Here is a 22869-nt window from a genome sequence, read left to right on the forward strand (position 1 = left end):
AATGAACTCATAAAAATTATCCGTAACCATAAAAAAAAAATAAAAATAAAAATAAACGGTATGATTATAATATCTTTATTGTTCATACAAACTGTAAAACCATAATGCTTACGATTCTCAAAATTTTAATATCTACATTACTAGGAAACATAATTAAATTAAACATTCGTCAATCATTTCGACATAAAACTTTTCGTTAAACATTTTTAATTACTTTACTTTCACTTGAGCACTGTAAATTTTTAACTTAAATTCTTTACTTTGTACATATATAAAGCATGTAACTATCATAAAGCATACCCATTCCCCTTGCATTAAGTATTTTAATCTAAGGTTAAACTACTCAAGGTTATAAGAATTCCCTAGAGAAGCCATATTCACGTTCAAGAATAGTTCAGCAATCGATGGAAATATTGGTAAACTGTAGTAGCCCCAAGATCAAAAATGCTGATTGATAGTTTAGTTAAAACATGCAGTTCGATCCACAGCAGTGCTGTGTTTTCATTGTAAGCCAAACACCACTGTAAAAGGGTCACTTTACGTTTTGAGACATTAGGCCTCCATATTTGGAGTAAGACTGTTTGTTTACGAAATTCCAGCTGAATTCTTAGAATGATTTGTTTTTAGCGTTAATTTATTTTTACACCTGCATATTATAATAAGAGCTAGAATTTATAGTATTTTGAAATAACTAACGGATCACCCGCATAGTGAATTGTTATTTGATGTGATGGACTGAACGTAAATGTTTATAACGAATACTGTATCAAAGATTCTCTGTGACATTTTGGCTATTTTAGTAATAATGCAGGGGTTCTGGTAAAATCTATGATTAAAAACATTTTTTTTATTACTTGATGATTTACAAATAATGTATCGTAAAACGCATAAAAGAAAATTGAAAAATTGAGTTTCAAGATTATTTTAATTTTAAAGTCTACACGCATATAAGATGTGGTGTGTTGTTTTAAGGAGCGTAGCCGATTGAAGGGAAATTTGGAAGTAAATGATCATTCTACTTTGCTACACGATCTATGCATCTATCTATTCTACATTTAAAAGCTATTAAAATATTTTTGTTTTTATTGCATTAAAATAAATTATTTATGAAAGAAGTGAAATAATAAATAAATACACGCAAATTCTTTCAATTTCTTTATAACCCTGAATATGTGTGTCTTCGTTTTTCCAATTATAAGACAAAATAATATATTTACAAGAGAAACTCAGAAATAAAAAAATAATTAATTAAATTGTTGTACGAACTTAAGAATCTTAAGTATCTTAGATAACTGTGCTAATGTCTTCTGATTAAATAGCATGACAAATATTTTTTATTATTATTTTTCTTTTTATCAAAGAATTACAGGTTTGTTTTCTAAAAGAGAAAAATACATATTTTTACAAGTACGTAGGTAGAATAACAGCGCACAAATGTAAAATTCTAGAATATTAGTTTCAATTCAGTAGTAAACGTGATGTGGAATTTACAACCACGATTCTGTGTAAGAAAGCATTCTCCACATTGGTGAACAACCAATATAACTTGTTTATTTGGTAAATAAATAGGTAAGTAAGCTCTGTGTAAAAATCCTCATGAATCTAAAATTTCAAATCGAAATACCGTGCCTTGTACGGCACGTTAAAACAGTTTTTCAGTGTATAGAGTCTCATACACTTTAAGTTTGTAAAACAAACACGTTGTTTTTTGACTAAATAATGTATTGTGTCTTCGATGTTGTCACCTTTCAGAGGCGTGTTTCTAAGTAGAGCATGTATAATATGATAAAGTAGCTAGTCAAGCTAGAGTATGCACATTAGTATTAAAAATAATAAATACCATTTTTCATTTCGGCTCTAAAAATTATTTTGAATGGATTTGGCCCAAAACAAAATATTTTGAAGATCACTGGTATACCCTACAGCTTTTTAGACTTCCATTGAGTCCAATTCCAACAGTTGATGAATCAGAAATGATAATTGAATAGGAGAGCTGAAGCTTTGGCTTTGATAAGAAACTACATTTACTTGACGTTTTTTATCGAAGGGTTTAAATATAAATCGTACAGTTTTTAAGAATTTATCGATCTCAGTTACGGAGCGTGTTATTAGTTAGGTAAACCAATAAAAACACTGTAAACTGTTAATAAATCAACCATTATGATTTGTTAATCTTTTCAAGCTATGATAGAATACACTCTCTTCTCTGTTAAACCCCAATAAATGTAAATATTGCATTTATATTGCGTATAATAAAAAAAGGAAAAAAACTGAATACAGTCATGTGATCTTCAGTATATTTTAGACAAATGATTTTACCAACATCTCTCCAACGGATTTAAACACAAATATAAACAACACACGGCGACCAAAACATTAACGTACGAGTTTGATATAAATATAGCTTTTAAAATTGTAATTAATTGAGAAGGCAATTTAATAAAAAAAAAAATAAATAGCTGTGTCTAATTAAGGTAAGATGAAACTGTGTTTTGCTACAAAGTAAGAATTACAAACAACAAAAAACTTCCCATAGAGTTGTATAGTTTTTGTGTCAAAACTGAACTAAACCCCAAATTATTTCAAATACCGGTACTGTATACCCATCCCATAATCATTAGTCTTGAAAAGCTCGTCGAATATTTAAGTAAAATCTGGATATGCAATCATCCTATCTTCATTAACAAAACGATAATACAGTATAGTTAAATAGTTGAAGTTTCTCCTAAGTATTAACTATTAAGAGTTAAATATACGACTTTTAATCAATGGATATATAATCAATGGTGATATTAATTTAATCGCATTTTTAAAATAAACTTATGGGAAATAACCAACTTAATAACTGGGATAATCATCCCTGCGTATGATAACAATGCAACAATATTAACATCTGTTTCGAGAACAAACGGGGTGTTTTTTTAACGTAACTCAAATAACGAATACCGTAAGTCACTTTTTAACAACAAAACAAGCTAACGTATTGGTATTCTTAACATCTTTACTTCATTGCCAGTCAGCTAACATGCATTTTTTTATAGTTATTTATGATTTTTAGGCTTATTGTGGGCATTTATTGTGAACAAGACTCAATATGGTGTTCTCGCAAGCTCAAAAACATGCCTAGTACATTAAAAGAACATCATTGGTTTCATACCCAGAAAGGTTTGAAAATAAGTTTCTATGTGTGATTCCAGTACCTACCTAACTATTCATAGAATTGTTATTTTGAGGGAAACTGGATCTGTAGAATACAAAAAACCGTACAAATGCAATATCATCAATTTTAGCTTGCGAAAAAACAATGCTGAGTATTATTTACAGTAAATTATCAATAACTCCAAACCTCATATATATATCTATCCAAAAATGCATATCAGTTGATCGGCAATGGAGTAAAGAAAACAGGGATACCAACATTATAAGCTAGTTAGTTTTGTCGTGTCTCGCGGTAGTTGTAATTATTTGGCCTGCGTTAAAAAACCACCATGTACAATGTTTAACACAACAGACATCCATTATAAAAACAGTGCTTAAGCTTTATTAAAAATTAAACGTGAAGGACCTTCTCTGCCTGCAAATGACAACTGTGTCTACATTTTCATTTTCATTACATCCTTACTATCACTATCGGGTGAACGAGGATTTCCTTTATAAATCTTTTATAAAAACATAAACAATATGTTTGGTACACAATTTTGTTGCTATTTATGTACATTCGTTGGGTATTTTAATTAATTAATAATATCGATTTAAATTGGTTGTTATTCATCCTAGATACTCGTAAACAGTTTGTAAGTGTTTAAGAATATTAAGAACAACTATTACTGACTGGTACATTACCAAAGTTAGCTGCCGATTCTACAAAATGGAAGGAAATACAATATTTAATACTGGGAATAAGCTATTTTTACAAGGCTTGCACAGCTATTTGTTTGAAATGGAATGTGTTTTTATTGCATTCAATCAATAAATAAATAGCGGAGAGAAGTTCGGCAATTGCGAACTCGGGAGAAATTAGAGAGAAATGGGCATAATTTCGGATGGGTAGTGAGATAAATTCGCATACGGTATCATAAAATATGAATCTTCTTTGTTCGTTTACACTAGGCACAAAGAGGTTTTTTTTAATAATAACAATCGGAAGAATAAGTAAGTCCGAACGCGATCTTTGCGCTCCTCTCCTGTTTGTGGAATGACACTGCCTCTCTTTGTCAACATTTTAATTAGTAGCGCAGCAAGGTTTACATTTTGGATGAAAAGTAAAATGTGAGGTCGATGTTAAAGCCCACTGGCACTTTCTAGGTAATTCGTTCCGGAACTGGAAGACACTAAAGAATAATTCTAAACTGTCTGGCTTCGCAGAAATTAGAAATAATTATTATTGGTAGGCGAAGTGATAGATACACGAAGTTGTTACAATAGTTGCATTATTTGGTTTGCAGTTTCAAGAACATTAATTTATTATACTTAAACTGTTTGTTCGAGGAAATATTTAAACGTTGACATGATCTGTGGTTATAGTTAACATTGGTCCACAGATTTTGAATAATTGCTCGTACAATTTTAAAAATATGATAAGTTATTGTAAATTGACAAAAAAGCTTTTGCGTCATAAATAGGGACCACTAGTTAAAGAATCATAATCAATAAGGTAAAGTTAATAAATTCGTAGCCATTCGGCACTATAATACAATACTGTATATTTATATATTGTAAAACTTGTTTCCAGTTAATTAGAAATACTAGATTGTCTTAAATGAATGTTCAATTCAATTACTTATCATCTCGAGAGAGAATAATACTCTAGCTTTAATTTGAAATATTTTCTCAGAAACCCTTTCCAAGTTCAAAGTTTTACAATCTCAAATTATGTTCTCTTTCAAGTGTACTTTGTAATAATACTGGATGAATAAAAATGACTCTCAACGCAAAATATATTAATTAAATTTCGATTAATTAAATCCCTGGATGCCAGGACCATTGTACGTATATTTTTATAATTCATAACGAAATGAATGTTTCATTCATACAAATGAAACACACACATCCACCCGCCACAGCGAACTTACATACTAAGCGAATTTAAATTTTTCTGATTGGATATTACTAAAATATTTTCATAATCATGGTATATTTATTCTCCATTTAAAAAAACTACTATGGTATGATATTTAACGAGTACTTAGGTTTGCTGCTACGGGGAGGTTTAAAAGAGTTATTTTGACCAAATAGTAATAGTACTGAATGAATTAAATAAATTTGCAAGATGTGATCAACATACTAAATACATACCACGAGCAAGCAAACTGCAACAGTTTTATTTTCCTCCTTAGAATAACTAGGAATTATGTTTGTAATTTGTTTTTTAATTGTACAGCAACGCTTCGATATACACATTTTTAAGCTCTGCAAGATGGTCGTGATGAAAATTGGACACTTCCACGTTTTAATGGTAACAATTTGGAAAAACAATTTTTTGAAAATTTCAACACAAAGTACCCCGTTCCCATGACCCGATCTTGCTTGTTTGCCAACTCATTCAAGTTTATCCCACCCCACACCTTCAAGCCAAATTTAATCAAAATCTGACCAAAATTACTCGAGTTATCGTCTTTATAGACAGACACACACACACACACACTATATATATATATATATATAGAAAAATATATATATATATATAACCATTTGAACGAATAGAGTTTTTGGCCTCTGGTGACATCAAACTGAAAAAAGTAAATTGATCCTGGGTCTAGGTCTTACCGTGTCACCTACGGCAATAACAACTTCCCTAAATAATAGGGAAATTCTCTAAAATCAGTTTAAGAAACTGTTTGCCCAAAGTCGGAAAAGTCAATATGGTTAACTAAAACTATGGTTTACTTAAATTAATTATTTCAAGACTGAGGGACAAAATAATGTCCCAATAATGTCCTGTCTGATATCAATTTGTAAGATGAATACTGAATAGGCTTGAATTTATATATTTACTGACTATTGAAGAAAAGATAACTCAATCGGTATCGGACTGGTAGATTTTTGAAAACCGCGGGTGTGACGATTCAATACAGATGACGTTTATTCATAAAGATGATTTCGCTGGTAACGCTTTTTAATTATTGTTGGATCAAAAATTACTCATTAAAAATAGTGCCGTTATATATTCTAACACGCGTCAGGGAAATTCCTTTTAGGGGTTAGTTCTTGAATTGTAACAAATGAAAAATAATTTAATATATTGCACGAAACGTTGGTAAAAATGTTGTGAAATACCACAACAGGTTGTTCAAATTACCTTTACGACAGTTATTCATAATAACAACAAAATTATGTATGATCCATCCAGAATAGTTCTTATAGAGATTAAATGTAATTAGTTTACAGCACACGCTTTTCCAATCAGTTTATTTGTTCGAAAATTTGAATAAGAGGCAAAAGTTGCTGCCAAACGCAATGTCTTGGATAAGTGTTTGGTAAAAATTTCCCTAGAACTACGCTATATACAAAATCGAATCAAACAAATTAAATGATATACTATTTGTACAATGAAACCTCGATAACAAGACTTTCGATAGCAAGTAACTGTTGATTACACGTCTTATTTAATAATTCCCATTAGATTCTTCTTATCACGGCCCTACTGTATTTTTTATTAGGGATTGGGCCTCGCCGGCAAGTTTTGTAAACAGTTATCTTATGAATAAGTAAACTTAAATAGCCTAACAAGAACTGAAAGACTTAACTTGTAGTAGAGCATAGGAATGGTTTCATTGTTCTGAATTTCACCCATATCAACCCTGTAAGTGAGGGAAGGGGTCGCACACCCCTGACCTGATTTTTAATGCAATCAGTCAATACGTATACACGCCAAGGGCAGGCTCGCACTCACCATGTGGCCCTCAAGTGACACTGCAAAATGTTAATTACTTACCTTACTGTACAGCTTGACTGAATTTGTTTGTATTTGGAACTCTATTATTGTGTGAATGCTCTTTTTGTTATTCCTAGCATTTTGTACGTATTTTGGAGATATGTTTGTCAATACCATTCGTCATAATCGGAATAAGGTTATGTCGTAATGATATTTAAAAACAGTGCAATTTAAACATGAAACCTGATGTGAATAAATATACTTGATACTTGTAGTTATCCCATTAGTAGCACGGGTGTGCCATGGTCGTCATAGTTTTGGCCTATTCTTGTTTCAAAAACTTTTCCACTGAGTAGTAAGGCCTAGTTGTTAGATATTCTTTAAGTATGTCTATTATATATAAATATACAACCTGATACATTTAGTTCAAACTCAAAGAAAATAATTACGGGGATTATATTCTTAAATTTCTAATAAAAGACGCCTTCGACAAAAAGTCATTTTACGTATCCTTGTAAACCCTCACTAATACAAATCTATTAATAGTTACTTCGCTTAATCCGGACAGCCATTTGACAGAAATTTATAACATGGCTAGCTCAGTTAGGAATGCGTTACTGTAAATTAGACAGTCTTTTGCACTGTTAAAAACTTACTGTGTTTTAGTAGTTTAAACCATCTACCGTTTCTAAACATTCAGAGCATATTATTCACACCTTTTCCTGTAGCCTACAAGGTGTATGCGAAAAGTACCCAAACGGTCCCGGTATATCACTTTCTTCATATTGAATTGATTGTATGCAATCCAGATGACTTGGCTCCCTTATTAGTCAGTATTAATGAGGACAGGATCACGATATGTTATTTCTATAATCAGGAGATAGTAGATTATGTTGTCCTAACGTATTATATAAAATTTCACTTATTTCCAATGCCTCTATCATGTATAACTTTTACGTTCCATGACAATACAGACTGATTTTTTATTAATTAATAGTTCAAACATGAGTGTTGAATTAAAATTCCTTTTCGACCACTAACCGCATCCATTTACACTAGCGGCAAGTTTTACTGAAATTCTATTTCATATATCACCCAGTCAAAACAAAAACTAGTCTCATTTTTTAATATAAATTATGAATTGTATGATCATATTTAAAACGTATTTATGATCAATAAATTAACTAGTTGGACATAATTAATTGTATGACATCCACGCGCTTATGTGTAAAGCCAAACATTAGAATTCCTTTGTGAAAAATCCAAAATCCAAACGATTTTCGTCAATCGAAGTACTGTAAAATGTGATTTGAATTATTTATATACCAAAATTAGGTCTGTTTAATCTGTATTCATTCCTTTAAGAGACTGTGTTTCTATTGAGACATTCTATTGTTTCTATATCTACATTGAGATTTGACATAATTTTAGGGGAACAAACTACTGGTATGAAATGGTTATGAAGGTATGAAGGTTACAAAAAAACGGATTATTCGCACCAACTCTCATCCACGAAACATTTCAAAACTTCAAAATTCAAACATTTACCGGGTTGTATATTCTTTTATTAATTTTTAAATCACATATCTACATTCTAAAAATGGAATTCTCAATAAAAACACGCAAATGAGTCCCCAGACATCGTTTGACAGTATCAGAAAAAGTCTATTGTATGCTTGGCCGATCTTGTACAATGTGCTTTCTTCACGTTTCAAGTCATTGAGTAAAATACAATTTAAAGATACAATAAATCATTTACTCATTGACAAAACCGATTGAAGATTATTACACCATTTTAATTTAGAATACATTTTTCTGTTTTATAAATAAATAAATGTATCAGTACATCTCATTATTGTAGTGTACCGGCTCATCTGCTCATCACATGCTTTCTTTGATACGTTCACGTTATACCACATACCAATGATGAATAAGAAATAATGAACTATTCTTATCTGTGGTTTTAGTAAAAGCGAAAATGTGGGCGGAAAAATACGAGGTTTAAGAGCCCGCCAATCTTATAAAAATAATAATTTCTCACTCCTGCACTAATCAAAGCTACAGACTAATCAGATTTTCTATTCACAGTGATCATTTTACCTGGGATATTTACATTTACATTTTTAAAATAAACTTGATTTTAAGGCTTTCTTCCTAAAACATTAATCAATAACTCTGTCGAAAATGGTGTGACAGGTCTGCTATGACAAGTTTTCAAGTAGCTCTCTGGATGATTGAGTGGACCCTGTCCTCGCCTATACTAAACTACAAAAGATTGCAAATTACGCTAACTTTTATGAGATAGTTTGTTGGAGCTCAGTTCGATTTACGCTTCATTAGCTCAGTTGGTCGGTAATTTGTGTCTAGGATAATTTAGTAGGGTCCCTAGATATTTGGGAGACCTTAAATCTCTCAACGGCCTTTCCTAGTTGGACAGAGTATATAATTAGTAAGTCCCCGGTTCGACCTTGAGAAAAGTCAAAAAGTACAAAATACTTGTAACATGTGTTTACAACAAGCCATCCACAGTAATTACAAAATACTGTACAAAGGGAAAAACATCAGTAGTAACTATTGAGCAAAGATTACAATAAAGATTACTCGACATTGGGAAACGTGTTTTGAATTGGCGACGTTTGAGTGCACTGGCGTCAACTCAATGTTTCAATTTTACTATAGAGTTATTCACTCTTTTATTGTTTACATAATTTGGACAGCTGTATTCAGTTGAATTAGTATTAAAGTTCATTGTATTACAATAATCTACGCTTGAATCGGACTTGGATGTCTTCAGTTAATCCATAATACATCATACGATAGTATTTTAGAGAGTATGCTCATGCTGAAGTTTTACTTATACGCAAAGAACGATTTAATTTAGTACCAAGAAATAAATCACACCCCTTAAATAGCTGTACTATGCTGTATTAACACTATTGTAGCTGATTACTACTGTATTAACCTGTGATCACATAGTAATTCCTACTATAGGAACTGATATAAAAAACCCCTTCTTTTATTTTTTTTCAACATTTGTTTGATTTATTTACGGAGTAAAAAATGTTTAAGATTAAAATAAATTAATGTGTTGGGTTGCCAAGCTAAGATTTCCATCATAATAAATTGAAATTCAACTGAAACTTAAATAATAAAAGCCTAATTTAGTTATAAATAAAACGCGAGTTTCTTTTATTGATTTTACAATAGAAATAAACATACTGAACAATGGATCGGTCCCCCGGTACAAATTTTAAAATTACCACTAAACCACAATGCAATATTAAAAGAGAACACATTAGGTAGTGCAACTCTGAACCAATCAAATTTGCATGTTATACAGCAAAGTTGTTAGACGATAGAGCAGAATTACACGCCTCATAGAGTACAAAGTAAAATATACCACCAAAAAGCGCAAAAGAGAATTACTAGAGGGATAATATCTTTTCTACCTGACTTAGGCTTGGTGCGCAAAACAGATCCGCCCGGTCCTTGATCTTAATCATCGGTCTTTAAAAGAACGAGCTGGTCAAAGTCAGTAAAATATTCGTCTTTAAATACGCAACCAGGTGTGTTGGCAGCCTGTAAATCAAATCTAAACTAATCAAATGATAGGTGTGAATTTATCTGTATTGCAAATTTTCGTCTTAACTCAGGCAGGGGCAGACGAATTTAAAGTACTGAACACAGAACAAATTTATTTGGAGTAGAAATGTGTTGTTGTCTTAAGGAGATGTATCGTGCAATCTTCATAACGATTCCGGACAATTTCTGTGACCAGGCAAATATACAGTACAGTGCAGACCTTGTAATATATAAATTAATGTTGGGGTTTCACGACCCAGACTCTTTTTTCGTCCAAATGATTCCCTAAATTCCAAACCTACAATGTAAACTATGAATGTTGTCCTCGTAAAACACTAGGTTCAACACCAGTCATAATCTAGCTCACAGACAATATTTGTTAGGCTATGTTTACCGCCAAAGTCTAGTGCTAATTGTAAGAATATTTTGTTCTTTCTTATTTTTGTTGACTTACCTCCAGCATTGCATATTACTACGACAATAAAGAGAATTGGAATGTGATATTTCGTTTTATAGTCATCCAACTACGTCGGAGCCTGTCACCAAATGTTATCATTACAAAACCTGACAACTCCCACTTCAACGCGTAAGCCCGAGCGTTTTTGCACCCCTTTCGCTCCGTGCCACCGCAATCTTTTCTTCAGGGGGCGGACAAAGGTTTTCGTCGTTCCCGATGAAGCCCCAATGACTCTCGGGTTGTTTTGGACGCTGGCAGATTGCCTTGATGTCCCGATGCCAAGCCGGAGCATCAGTGCTCGCTGCTTACTGCTCAGTGCTGCATTGGTCTCGGCTCATGTTCGTAGAGTCGATGGTCGTAGTGCGGAGAACGGAGAACGGACAGTGTAATGCGTCCTAGTGGAGTTACATTATAACGACGTTAACATGGGTGCGTATTTTTATACGAAGGACGGGGGTGAATGACATGATAAAGTTGTGACTAGATCAGCTGGCTCTACGGCCATGACTATTTATTTAAAACCAATAATCGAGGACAGCTTGGTCCAGTTTTGAGCCATCCAAAAGCTACTGGCTTTCGATAGGCTCGAACCAACTATCGTCTGATTGTTAGGAGAGTGATTTAAAAATTATATCAAACTAAACTATAATTGGTTGATTGAATATAATATAATTCACTCCAAGTACTATTATATCCACTCAGCTACCCAGCCATGTTCTAGTTAGTTTGCAAACGAGAGATATATTTCTGAACAAAATACTAAAGAATACAGCGAGTTGAGTCGACCATCGACCATTACTAGACACAAATTTATGCCTATTTAAAAAGACGTTAAAAACCACTTAAATGTGAAATTAAAGCATCATCGATTTGTACAATCCTGAATTTGCGATTTCTTTGGTGACTCAAGCACTTAAATTATACTCTTTGTTGTTCAATTTGTTTACTAGTAAATCCTTAAAGTTGCTAGAAATGCAATAAGTTTCATTAGATTTATACTACTAACCTAAAAACCAAACGTACGGAAATGCAATCTGTGTGTGGTAAAATATTAGTCGACAGTCTGTAACACTCTAAGCAAATAAATATTGTAAATAGTTTTTAAATCGAGTTAAGTTTATGTAAATACACACGTTAAATCCCAAGAAAATAGACTCAATACCTAGACCTGCTTTACGTTTGGAGTTGAAATAAAAGTGTTATACAAAGAATGCTTAAGGTCATAGATAAACTGCTTTCTTCTACTGCTTTGTGTAAAATTGGAACCAGTGCGCACAAAACTTGACACATTTTGGCAGATCATATTTTGACCTTAACGATGACATTTTAACTCTTGCGTTCACGTGTGAATGACCTAGATTTAACAAATGCAAATATTGTTTGACCAAATCATTTTGCTTCCTAACCTTTGTACAGTACAATGAATATCTTGTAAATTACGAAGGGGTTAAAAGTAAAATTACGTTGAAACAATGCAGTCGTTTACATTTCAGTTATGTTAGTAAATAAACATAATTTTGTCAATTACTGATTATAAACAAATTTGTAGCCTTTTATATTTCATATGTCTTCTTGAACAAAACATTACGTCATTAACGTGATGCTTGTTTGAAACATATTTTATGGAGTCCAATGGCTTTTAAAGCCAATTGAATTAAGTTCAAAAATTCTTATATTTTAAACAGCACTTTTTATGAAGACTTATTAAATTGATCCACAAACGACTGTTATCTTATTAAATATATTTTTGAAATGGCCACAAGCACGTAATTTAACTATAATGTGACATGACAAAATATTTTAAGGTTAGTAGAGAAGGAAAATCCAGAATGAAGCGTACCCTATTAAAATCCCAGGAACAAAAGATTTAACACAAGAATTAAATCCCCTCCATTCCGGAACCAGAAGACATCTTCTGCCTTTGTAGGAACTATCGTCAGCTGGTCCGTCGTGAAAATAGTTAAACATTTTATTTACTCATTAAAATATATATTTCGATTTCTAATATTCTAGAAAACGGATTTTAAAGGCAGAAATTTATTTCTTGATGTATAAAAACGAGAACGCCTTAGTTTGAAATTGAATCCAAGAGATGTACAAACATATATTTTTTGGGAAATTGTGATATAGCCTATTATCAATTTATTGATTTATATTACATTTACTGTCAAGTATGGGGGTTCTATATCTTTAGAATAAATTTGCTGAAATTAAAATGTCAAAAAAATTTTAATTTCCAAAATCGTCATATTGCCTTGCTGATTTTATGACCATTTATGAAAAAAAAAACTACTTATTATAAATTCTTTATTCTAAAACTAAAATAAATTCAATAATGAGATGATAATATTTTTATTTATTTCTGTTGTTCTTATCAAAACATCTTTATTCACTTTAAATTCAAGATATTATATTAACATATAATATAATAATAATAACATAGATATTAACATGAATAATATGAATGGGTTATGGGTAATATTTATTATAGGCAGCTTAACCATAGAATTTAATAAACACAATCTTTTGGTTGCTTATTTATTTTTTTGGCTTACCTATACACACAATTTCATATTCGTTTTTGGAGTGGATCACTAACAAACCTTTCTTTTGAAAACCTATTTATGCTGTATAAAGCTAGATTGTTTGATAGCAATTTCAAATGTCAAAGAATTCAGTTTCATTTAGGTCTTTATTGAGTGAGATGCATAGTATTTATCATAAATAGGCCAGTACATGATGGTTTCATTTTGGAAATATCTAACAGTAATCTTTTTCTATCAAGGTGTACCTCTGTTTTCATATGCTTACAAACGTGATGAATTAAAAACATCGCCGGTGTCTCTTATCATTTAAATTTTTTTTAGATTTATTTTACTTAGATCTTATAATTAAAATTTTAAATAATCCTAATTGTTTGCTTGTGAAGTTTTAAAATTGTCACAAAGGTTTTTCGTTGCTCTCACTACATTTTGGTTTCAGAGCTCAACCTAAAACAAAATTGTGGTAGCTCATTATTAACACAGCTATTTATACCTTGGGTCAAATATCTGAGATTCATTTAGTCCTCTTCTGAAACCACTCTTGCAATTAAAATTACTTGCACCACATTTAAACATTTTTAATTTGTTTTTGTTTCACTTTGCTGCAATTCCAGTGATTTGTATTTAAAATATATACAGTCCACCTATTCTGAACGTGCAAATATATTCTCCACCCTCAATACTCCATAAATTGAATTGAAACTACAAACTAAACCCAAATGATTTTTTATACCGGTAATATGTTTTTAAATTGATTTTAATTTGTGGCCATTTTCACTTTGGTATTTTTTTTTTGTTGCAGTATTTTAAAGTTTAAGACAAGATTGAGATGTTCCAAATCCCAAACTAACAGGTGATACAAGGGCTTTTGCCAAAGCCAAGACAAGGCTATAAATACATGCAGCCTTCCACTTCTAGTAAACACCATGGACAGAAATATAACCATTCACAGTCAATAATAGAATCATTTGGTTTGTTTTTTACACTCAATCCTGTGTTTTACAACTAATGTTTACACTGCCAACAAAAACACCAATCACTTTCAGTCGATCTTATCTATTGGCCTGTGACATCTTAAATTGTTTAAGAACATTTCCCCAACACACTGTTAATTTATATTTTTCATTTCTAGCCACTTACCAATTCCAATTTAGTTGACACAAGCTAAATTCATGGGTCTAAGCTAATGCCAACTAAAATACCCTCCGACTAAGAAAACTTCCAGTCTGACTGGATTTTTGCAAAAATATTTTCTTGAACTTGTCACATTTTTATCCCCAATTTGGGAAAAAGGCTACTAAAGGGAAGGAAAACTGGGTTTTTTGTAAAATGTGTGTAGTATAATATGAAGCAAATAAATAAATTTGCCAAGGTTAACTAAATTTGCCATAAACAAGCAAACTATAACAGTTTACCTTTTCCCCAGAAGAATATCATGGGAAGTTAAAATAAGCGGTCATTTAAAATTTTCTCTGTAACCTTAAATACTGCAACAACAATTCAAAGTATGAAATTGTTTGTTTTGAAGCCCTACGGAATGGTTTTATTAAAATCTTTATATTTTCATGTTTGGGTAAACATGAAAAACAATCAAAAATTTGTCCCCCTTAAATTTGCTATTATACTTAATTAACAATAAAGATTTAACAAGATGGAGATTTTACGAAAGTTAAATATAGTTATTGTTTATAATTAGCATCAACAATTAGGGCTCATAAATTCAGTGAAAATACTGAAGGTGACATTATAGCTACTATGCAACTTTCAAAGGCAGTTTCCAAACTATGAATTTACAATTATCTATTTGTAAATTTACAATGGATATATATAGCCCGAATGAAAAAATGTTACCATACATAAAAAAGTGATAATAACTACTCAGTTAAGGCAATATTATCAACATGGATATTTGGTAAGAACAGTAACCATGAAGAAGACAGTAATTAATTGAAAAAAAAAAAAATACTCCCAAAGACAACATAATTTTTCACTAATCACAAAACAAATTACCGGTAATGTATTACTTTACTGGTAATACAGCGCTATCATTATCAAGGAAAAGTATTAACAGATATGTTTACATCAGTTGACCCAGGATTTCTAAGGCCTTTGTTTATTATTATAAAATATAGTTTTTAATGTGGGTAAAAAGTATCGGAAGTGAGTAAAGATCATAGAGACATTGCTCACTATTTATTTAAAACAGATACAAACACAAATATAAAATAAACTTTATCCACAATCTGACACATACTTTCTCCCATTACCTTAACCCTTGTCATGGGCAAGAGGTGGGAGTAACTATGGTATTTTATGGGGAAAATCACAAAAGTTGCAATAACTTTTGAACCTTATATTTTACAGCATCGAGCACTAAATGTATTTAAGGCTTAAAAGACCATAACATATTAAATTTCAGTCAACATTTTTCAAGATTTTTTTTGAAATCTGATCGTTCTGATATTTTATGGGAAAAATCACCATTAATAATTTCAAAAAGATTTTGGATTCAGGGTGGGTCAAGAGGGATATTTCAACCCAAAGCTCAATCTCGAAGATTCAGATTAAAACAATACTTTCTCCATATACTTAATATAGGGGAAAAAATAAAAAAAACAGAAATAGAGTAGGCTACAGACTCCTCAATGATTTAAAAGCAATAGTAATGAACTGCATTTTACATTACAAATGTTGTAGAGTTAAAAATATCATTTAAAACATATAATTTCAAGCAAAAATTATTTCATGGTTGATTAGTTGGAAAAGGTTTAGAAATTCAATATTGAAGTTTTATGGTCAAAATTTAATACTTTGACATTTTATCATTGCTGGTTTCTTTGTGTTTGTGTGTGTGTGTGTGTGTTTATCCTCATATTAAAACTAGCTGCTTTACAAAATCAGGCAGCTCACAACAATTTCATTATATAGACAAATAAATTGTTGTTAAATTAGAATCATTTTATCAATGTTGTGTAAGCTGCTGTTATTTTATGTAGACATTTACCATATTTTTCACTACTCATTGGATTTAATTATAACAAAACCAAAAACTTTAAAATTATAAACATACAACCAATTACCCTAGAGCCAGTGTCACTGACATTTAAATCCACTCAAAGCTAACGATCTGGATAAATACAACAGTTTGTTTCCCTTTAAACACAATACTAGTCTGGTCCATTGTAACAATAACATGAGGTAGTACAATATTAGGTACTGTACTTTGAGAAATATTTATACAGGGATAGAATAAAACTCAGCGACTTATTTAATCATAAACAACCACACGATGATTACATAGATTTTTTATGCATTTAAATGCATATCCATAACTTTATCAATTACAAATCAAATTGAATAGAAGACGATATTCTAGATTGATCTAAATTCAATAAAGCTTCTTCAATCAAATGATTCATCAGTACTTGGAGAAGAAAGCCTTAGAAATGATGTTCTATAGCTCACTCAGAACCTAGTTTACCTGTAATGCTGTCTATAGTAACGATCAATCAGTTTGCTTATAAATGAATAAATCTATTTAGTTTTAATAAACGGTGTCCAGGAAATCTCTGGTCCACCTCAAAATTTTCGGTGCACCGAAATCCCCCCGCATACCATCTCGACCAAAAGGGTTCGCTAATCCCCTAACTGAAACTCCCCCGCGAGGGTGGCAAGTACCTGAGCCCACCTGAGGTTTGTCATACCGTAATTAATTGCAACCTTATCGTAAGTCAAAACACTTGCAAAATTTACGACTTGCTTTAATTCTTTGATGATTTATTTTGAAGACTAGTTACAACGTTTCATTCTATTAAAAATTTTGTTGTATGAAAAAAATATTTTAGTTTATGTTTTTTATCTCAGGTTCTCAATAAGACAAAATGGTTTTTTTGGTCTGAATTATTCACAAAACCATTTACACTTGGCGTGTTATATCTTGACCCGTGGCCTACTCCAATGCTGCGGAGTAAGAAAAATCAATCACTGGGGACAACAAATCAAGTGTAAAACAATATGAACAAACATCAGTATTTGTTTACAAACAATAATGACAATTTAAATTGACAGCTGGTAAAATAATTTTAACATGTTAGCCTAGTACAACATATGGATCAGCTGTATTGTTCTTATAAGACTTTCACCATACACTCCAAATTGTTTACTGTTTTTCAGCAAAATTTAATTACAACCACTTAACCTATACAAGACTATAATAAATAAATGTAAAGTCTTGAAAATAAAATTTAATTTGTAAATCAAATCCTCCATTGAGTATACCAATCTTTCTAGTTTCCAACCTTTAAGTTATGATTGTCACTTTATATGTTCTTTTGAGGTAATTTTAGTTTATGTTCCCTAAGGGACCACAAAATGAAAAACGGAAAGTAAATAAAAGAAACGTCTTATAACACTTAAAACATATATTTACGCTTATACTGTTACTCACAAGACGGTAAATATACAAAACAGATGGTAAGTGGTGATCGATTTCGATTGGACACTCCAATCATCATCAGACCCAATAGGCGAAGTTTAGTTTCTGACCTGTTCCGTTGCTGAAATAAAATGTCTTTACAAAAACCATATAAGATTTTTTTTTATGACAAATTCCAAAACTTATAAATATGCTTGATAAGTAATTTCATGACGATTACATCAGTAGTGTTTTTGTTATAAAATGTTAAAGTCGCACGTTGTTAGAAAAGCGCCGAAAAACCTGTACTTTAAATTCAACCAGCTGAAAGGCTCAGTTGAAACTGCATACAAAATTTGAAATCAACACACATAAACGCAGAAATAAATTTGTAAAAATATGACATAACTTATATTTGTTTAAGTCAACTGGTTACTTTGTTATAAACACTCAAACTCGAGTATCTATACTTTTTGACTCGACAGTAGGCACTCTCCCTCCTGAGAGATGGAAGAAGGGTTTTGGGAGAATCTCCACGTTCTACAATGACAATAAAAACTTTCTCCCTGTCATTGCCTCCCCTTGGATTCCAGGAAGAACAGCAGGGGAATATCGGTGCGCCGCTGGGGCGGGATTACAGGTCGCAGCGGAGTTTCGGTATCTACCTGGATTTTGCGGGGAAGTTTCGTTGCGCCCAAAATTATAGCTGATTTATTTTTATAAAATTGGTAGAAACAGCTGACTAGCTAAACACAAGTTTACATGAAATGTTTTACATTCTGGTACAGTTTACATTTTGTGAAGTATTTTTTGTATTAGAGTGGCTTATAAAAGTATCACAATTTGGTTATTTATCATCCAATCACCTTAACTAAGTACCGTACCTTAGATTTGTATTTAATGGTTAAAAGTTTATTATTCTTTTATTTAATATCTTACGTAAGCAGATTTTTAGATATTTTAATTTGCCATTTTTAGAAACTTGTCAACAAAAGCTAAAACAAAACATTTAGTACAACATATGGACAGAAGTTTATAAAAAAAATCACATTTAGTCCGACAGACAGATATAACAACATATTGTAGGACCATAGAAAACCAGAGAGTTCCAGGATATCCTGTATATTGATTTAGTTTGTTGCAATGTGATTTCGTAAAGTGCAGACTATTTAAACTCCTCTTGAAATACTAAAATTGAATCTTACAGTGTTTTTAATAAAAATTTGCATTTATATCATATTTTGAGTTGTTTTGTCTCTGGATCCCAGAACAAACTATAAAAGATATAAAATTACCTGAGTACTGCCAGAGTGATCCTGTTAGTACACGTACATTGATTACACGTTTCGAGGACTTAAGTCCTCATCATCAGATCTTGTACAAGAATATTTAACAATGTCACTTCAAAAAGGTCGTCAAGAGTTTAAATACACAACACGGACACATAATAAACACAGACGTTTTACAAACAAATACGGCCTTGACAGTGTTAAATGTTCTTGTAAAGATTTGATGATGAGGACTTAAGTCCTCAAAACGTGTAATCCATAAGGACTAACAGGATCACTCTGGCAGTACAGTACTCAGGTAATTTTATACCTTTTATAGTTATGCATTTATAGTTGAAAAAGATGATCGTGTACTGTTCCTTTATAACTATAATAATTAAGAATGCAGTCTGTTCTGTCTTATGTTGATGTATAAAGGTGTTAAATTTGAATGTTTAAAACCACTTGTAATAGAATTAAAAATAACTGAAAGTTCATTTCTGAAGGTCTGACAACTTAATTATTATGTTCTATAAAATGTATAAAATTAAAATATGTGTCACTGGCTTTCTAAGTAAAGGCTTTACTAAAAGACTTTATAAGTAAAGACTTTATAAGAAGTTCCTTCTTAACGATTAACTGATCGATAAAGAATACTTTTTTTACAATGACAAGCCTTCTGGTGTAATTGTTGGCTTACTGTAAGTGGCTTACTTGGATGATAAAGAGACTCTATTGGAACTAGAAAAACAACTTTAAACTACCGGTAAAATTAGAGTAGTTTCATACTTTTTATTAACACTTTGGATCTGGTGATTCTTTCTTTCTGTCTCAAATGTTCCTCGCTTGCAAATGCTGTCAGGAATTCAAAAATATTCTATTTGTTGTTGGTATAGTGTAAATTGTTTGTTCTTAATTTGAATTACCTATAATTTAATAAAACTAAAATTGTTAATTATGAAAAGTACTAAATATATTTGATCAAACTGCCTTAGCGTTGGAACTCCTAATCAACAATGCAATAAGGTAAGGCACGTCTAAAAGTATGGGGTCAGAGGAAGATGTATGTGAAGCATACCCTGAACTCCTGGTCTACTCCATGCGGATGGAATGGATCGGGTTGGACGGAAAGACGTACTTGAACAGTTCAGTGCGGGTGGAATGGTCCGAGAATGACAGCCGTGCAGTGTGCGAAGTTCCTAAGAAACTTTCAGATAGGACAGCTCAAGACTATACCCTCCCACAGGACGCAGACGCTTCTGGACACTGCGTACGATGTTTGGTACAGGTTCTAGCGTTTGTAGCATTGGTTGTCCTCTTTCTCCGAGGGCTGGGAGTGCAGACACTGCGCACAGTGACGTTTCCACCCCCGAAGTGTGGAGGTCTCTCCGTGGAAAGCTGGAACAGAGAGTCGCCCAAGAGGTGGGCAAAGCCCCCGGAACGCAGAACTCGGTCAGCTGCAGCAGTTCTAGAGCGAAGCCTGTACAGACCTCTACTTGCTACCGCTAGGTGGGCCGATCTCTCTATGGTGTGGAAAAGTTGCTTTTAACTTGCTTTGAGAAACTTACATACTCAACCATGACTTTGATACATTAACTTATTCAACAGACCGTGAAGTTGTGAACATGCCATTGTCATTAATTGCCTATCCATAATGAAAGTAGATAGGTAACCATTTCGTTCATATGATGGGTTGAAGATCAAAAACATTCTCGTTGATGTAAAAACTGGAATTGGTTTGATGTATAATAGCCCGAGTGTTCTAAACAGCAAATAACATTCAATTATAATATAGTCACAAAAATATTGCCCTCACTGAAACAAAAATAGTGTAAGGTACTGTAGTTGAATGCACAAAAAATGGTTCACAACGTGCAATACTGTAGGAAGTAATTTCAAAGAAAGAACAGTATAATACAGTTTGTAAACAGCAATTACAGCAAATTGAGATACAGGAAATAAGCTTACACCAACTCAACAAAGTCTATGAGTAGTCTTTGTCGTTAACAATAATATACTTAAATTGTTGTGGATTTAATAACAAACAAAGAACAGTGGTTAAGTGGATTATGAAAACACATTTATAATATAATAAATAATTTTTGAAACTTAATTAGTGAATCCAAGCAATCCTAGCTATGAATTGCTCCCTAATTTAGGGATGGATTTTACTGTCTGATATCTTAAGAAGACAAGTAATAGTTAAACTGATGACCAGTATTGATCATAGTTAGTTAAACAGTTCTAAAGCTGTGATTTTAAAATCAGTACCGTAACACTCTAGCTGTGGTGTATGGATTAAATACCCACAAACACTTACTGTGGGAACACTTTTAGGGTTTGACTTCAGCAAAATTTAGAACGACATTACTTTCTGATTTAGTTAAACAAAAAACATTTTATTCATGCACTAGAGTTCTTTTCCTTATTAAAAAAAAACCTCCAACTCTTCATCTAACACTCAATCAATTAACATTATCAACATTATCATGCTGTATGTTTAATTAAGTTATGCTTCCAATGATACTAAACAATCAAATGATGTTACTTTAAATATTATCCTACGCTCATTTTGAACATGCAAAATATAACACAACAAAATAACTAAATTGTTCACACATTAATATGATGCACATTTTAACGTACGTTATGAAGGTTATTGAGAATTATAAATTATAAAACCCTTCAGAAAGCTATAAAATATAAACAATCAGATAAGCTCTTTTTTCTCATGTCAAAATTGTTTCCGGAAAATCTTGCTCCTACTTCTTTAGTTACAAATTAAATATCTTATTAACAAATTAAAAACCTTTATTCGTCTTAGCTGTTTCTTTGCTTTTCCCATTTCCTATTGCTGTTTGCACTTAACTGCATGTGTGTGACGCACCAATCTATGCTGCAATTTAAGTTTTATAAACATGGTTTATTTTGTGTAAATACTCAATGGAAGTTGATACAATGATTGATTACAGCTTATATTCAGACAAAACGACTGTCTATGTCTAGGTTATGAGGTCTCCAATTCATTTTTATTTTTTTATTATGTAAGATAGGTTTTTGGTTACACATTTTGATGCTGTACCGTACTCTTTATAAACAAATATGTAGCCATACATTGAAAATACAATAATACGGTACCAAACTTTCTCTCTGGCTCCATTTTCTCCCTTGTTATGTGCTTGGCTCTGTTACAAATTGATATAACTTGCCAACACTTCTACATATCTAGGCCTCTTTGCAATACATTATAGAGCCTTTAAGTTCTATTTAGGAGGATTCTACATCCGTAAAATTACCCATACATGAAAAAAATAATTAATACTTTCTGCACCATTGTACAACATGTCAGAATTATTTCCCATATAGGGAATAAGATATTACCGTAGGTCTCTTGGTAACGCCAGGTCCTGGGACCAATTTACTTTTTCATTTTGAGGTCCCAGGAGGCCAAAAATACTATATCTGTTCAAATTCGTATATATATATATATCCATTAACACGATAACTGGAGCAAAAATGATACAATTTTGACAAAATTTTGTATAAATGTGTAAACCTAGATTTACTCGAACGAGTTCACGAACCAGCATGATCGGACTATGGTAACGGGAGTTTATGGGGGGTTTCATGGGGTAAGATTTGGAGTTTCCCATTTTGAACCTGAAAAACCACCAAATTTTGCAATTTCCTTCGAAACTATTATGTAGAGCCTATAAAACCAAATAATTTTG

The 22869-nt window shown here is 31.9% G+C and overlaps 1 protein-coding gene across 3 annotated transcripts in view; it reads left to right on the top strand.

Moving 5' to 3' along the window:
- Positions 1-22869, top strand: part of LOC128997835 (SRSF protein kinase 2-like) — a 41777-nt gene that overhangs the window by 550 nt on the left and 18358 nt on the right. Inside the window, exons 1-2 of one of the 3 annotated variants that reach the window (XM_054423582.1) lie at positions 11221-11342; positions 20134-20647. The exons of the other annotated variants lie outside the window; for them this stretch is intronic. Coding sequence (XP_054279557.1) covers positions 20184-20647 — 464 coding nt within the window. The 5' untranslated portion in view covers positions 11221-11342; positions 20134-20183. Of the gene's footprint in view, positions 1-11220; positions 11343-20133; positions 20648-22869 lie in introns of those variants that run through there. 3 annotated transcript variants of the gene reach the window in all.

This window comes from Macrosteles quadrilineatus, unplaced genomic scaffold, assembly GCF_028750875.1.
Source record: "Macrosteles quadrilineatus isolate MER2022 unplaced genomic scaffold, UCM_ALF_1.0 Scaffold_7__1_contigs__length_78375512, whole genome shotgun sequence".
In the NCBI taxonomy this organism is placed as follows: Eukaryota; Metazoa; Arthropoda; class Insecta; order Hemiptera; family Cicadellidae; genus Macrosteles; species Macrosteles quadrilineatus.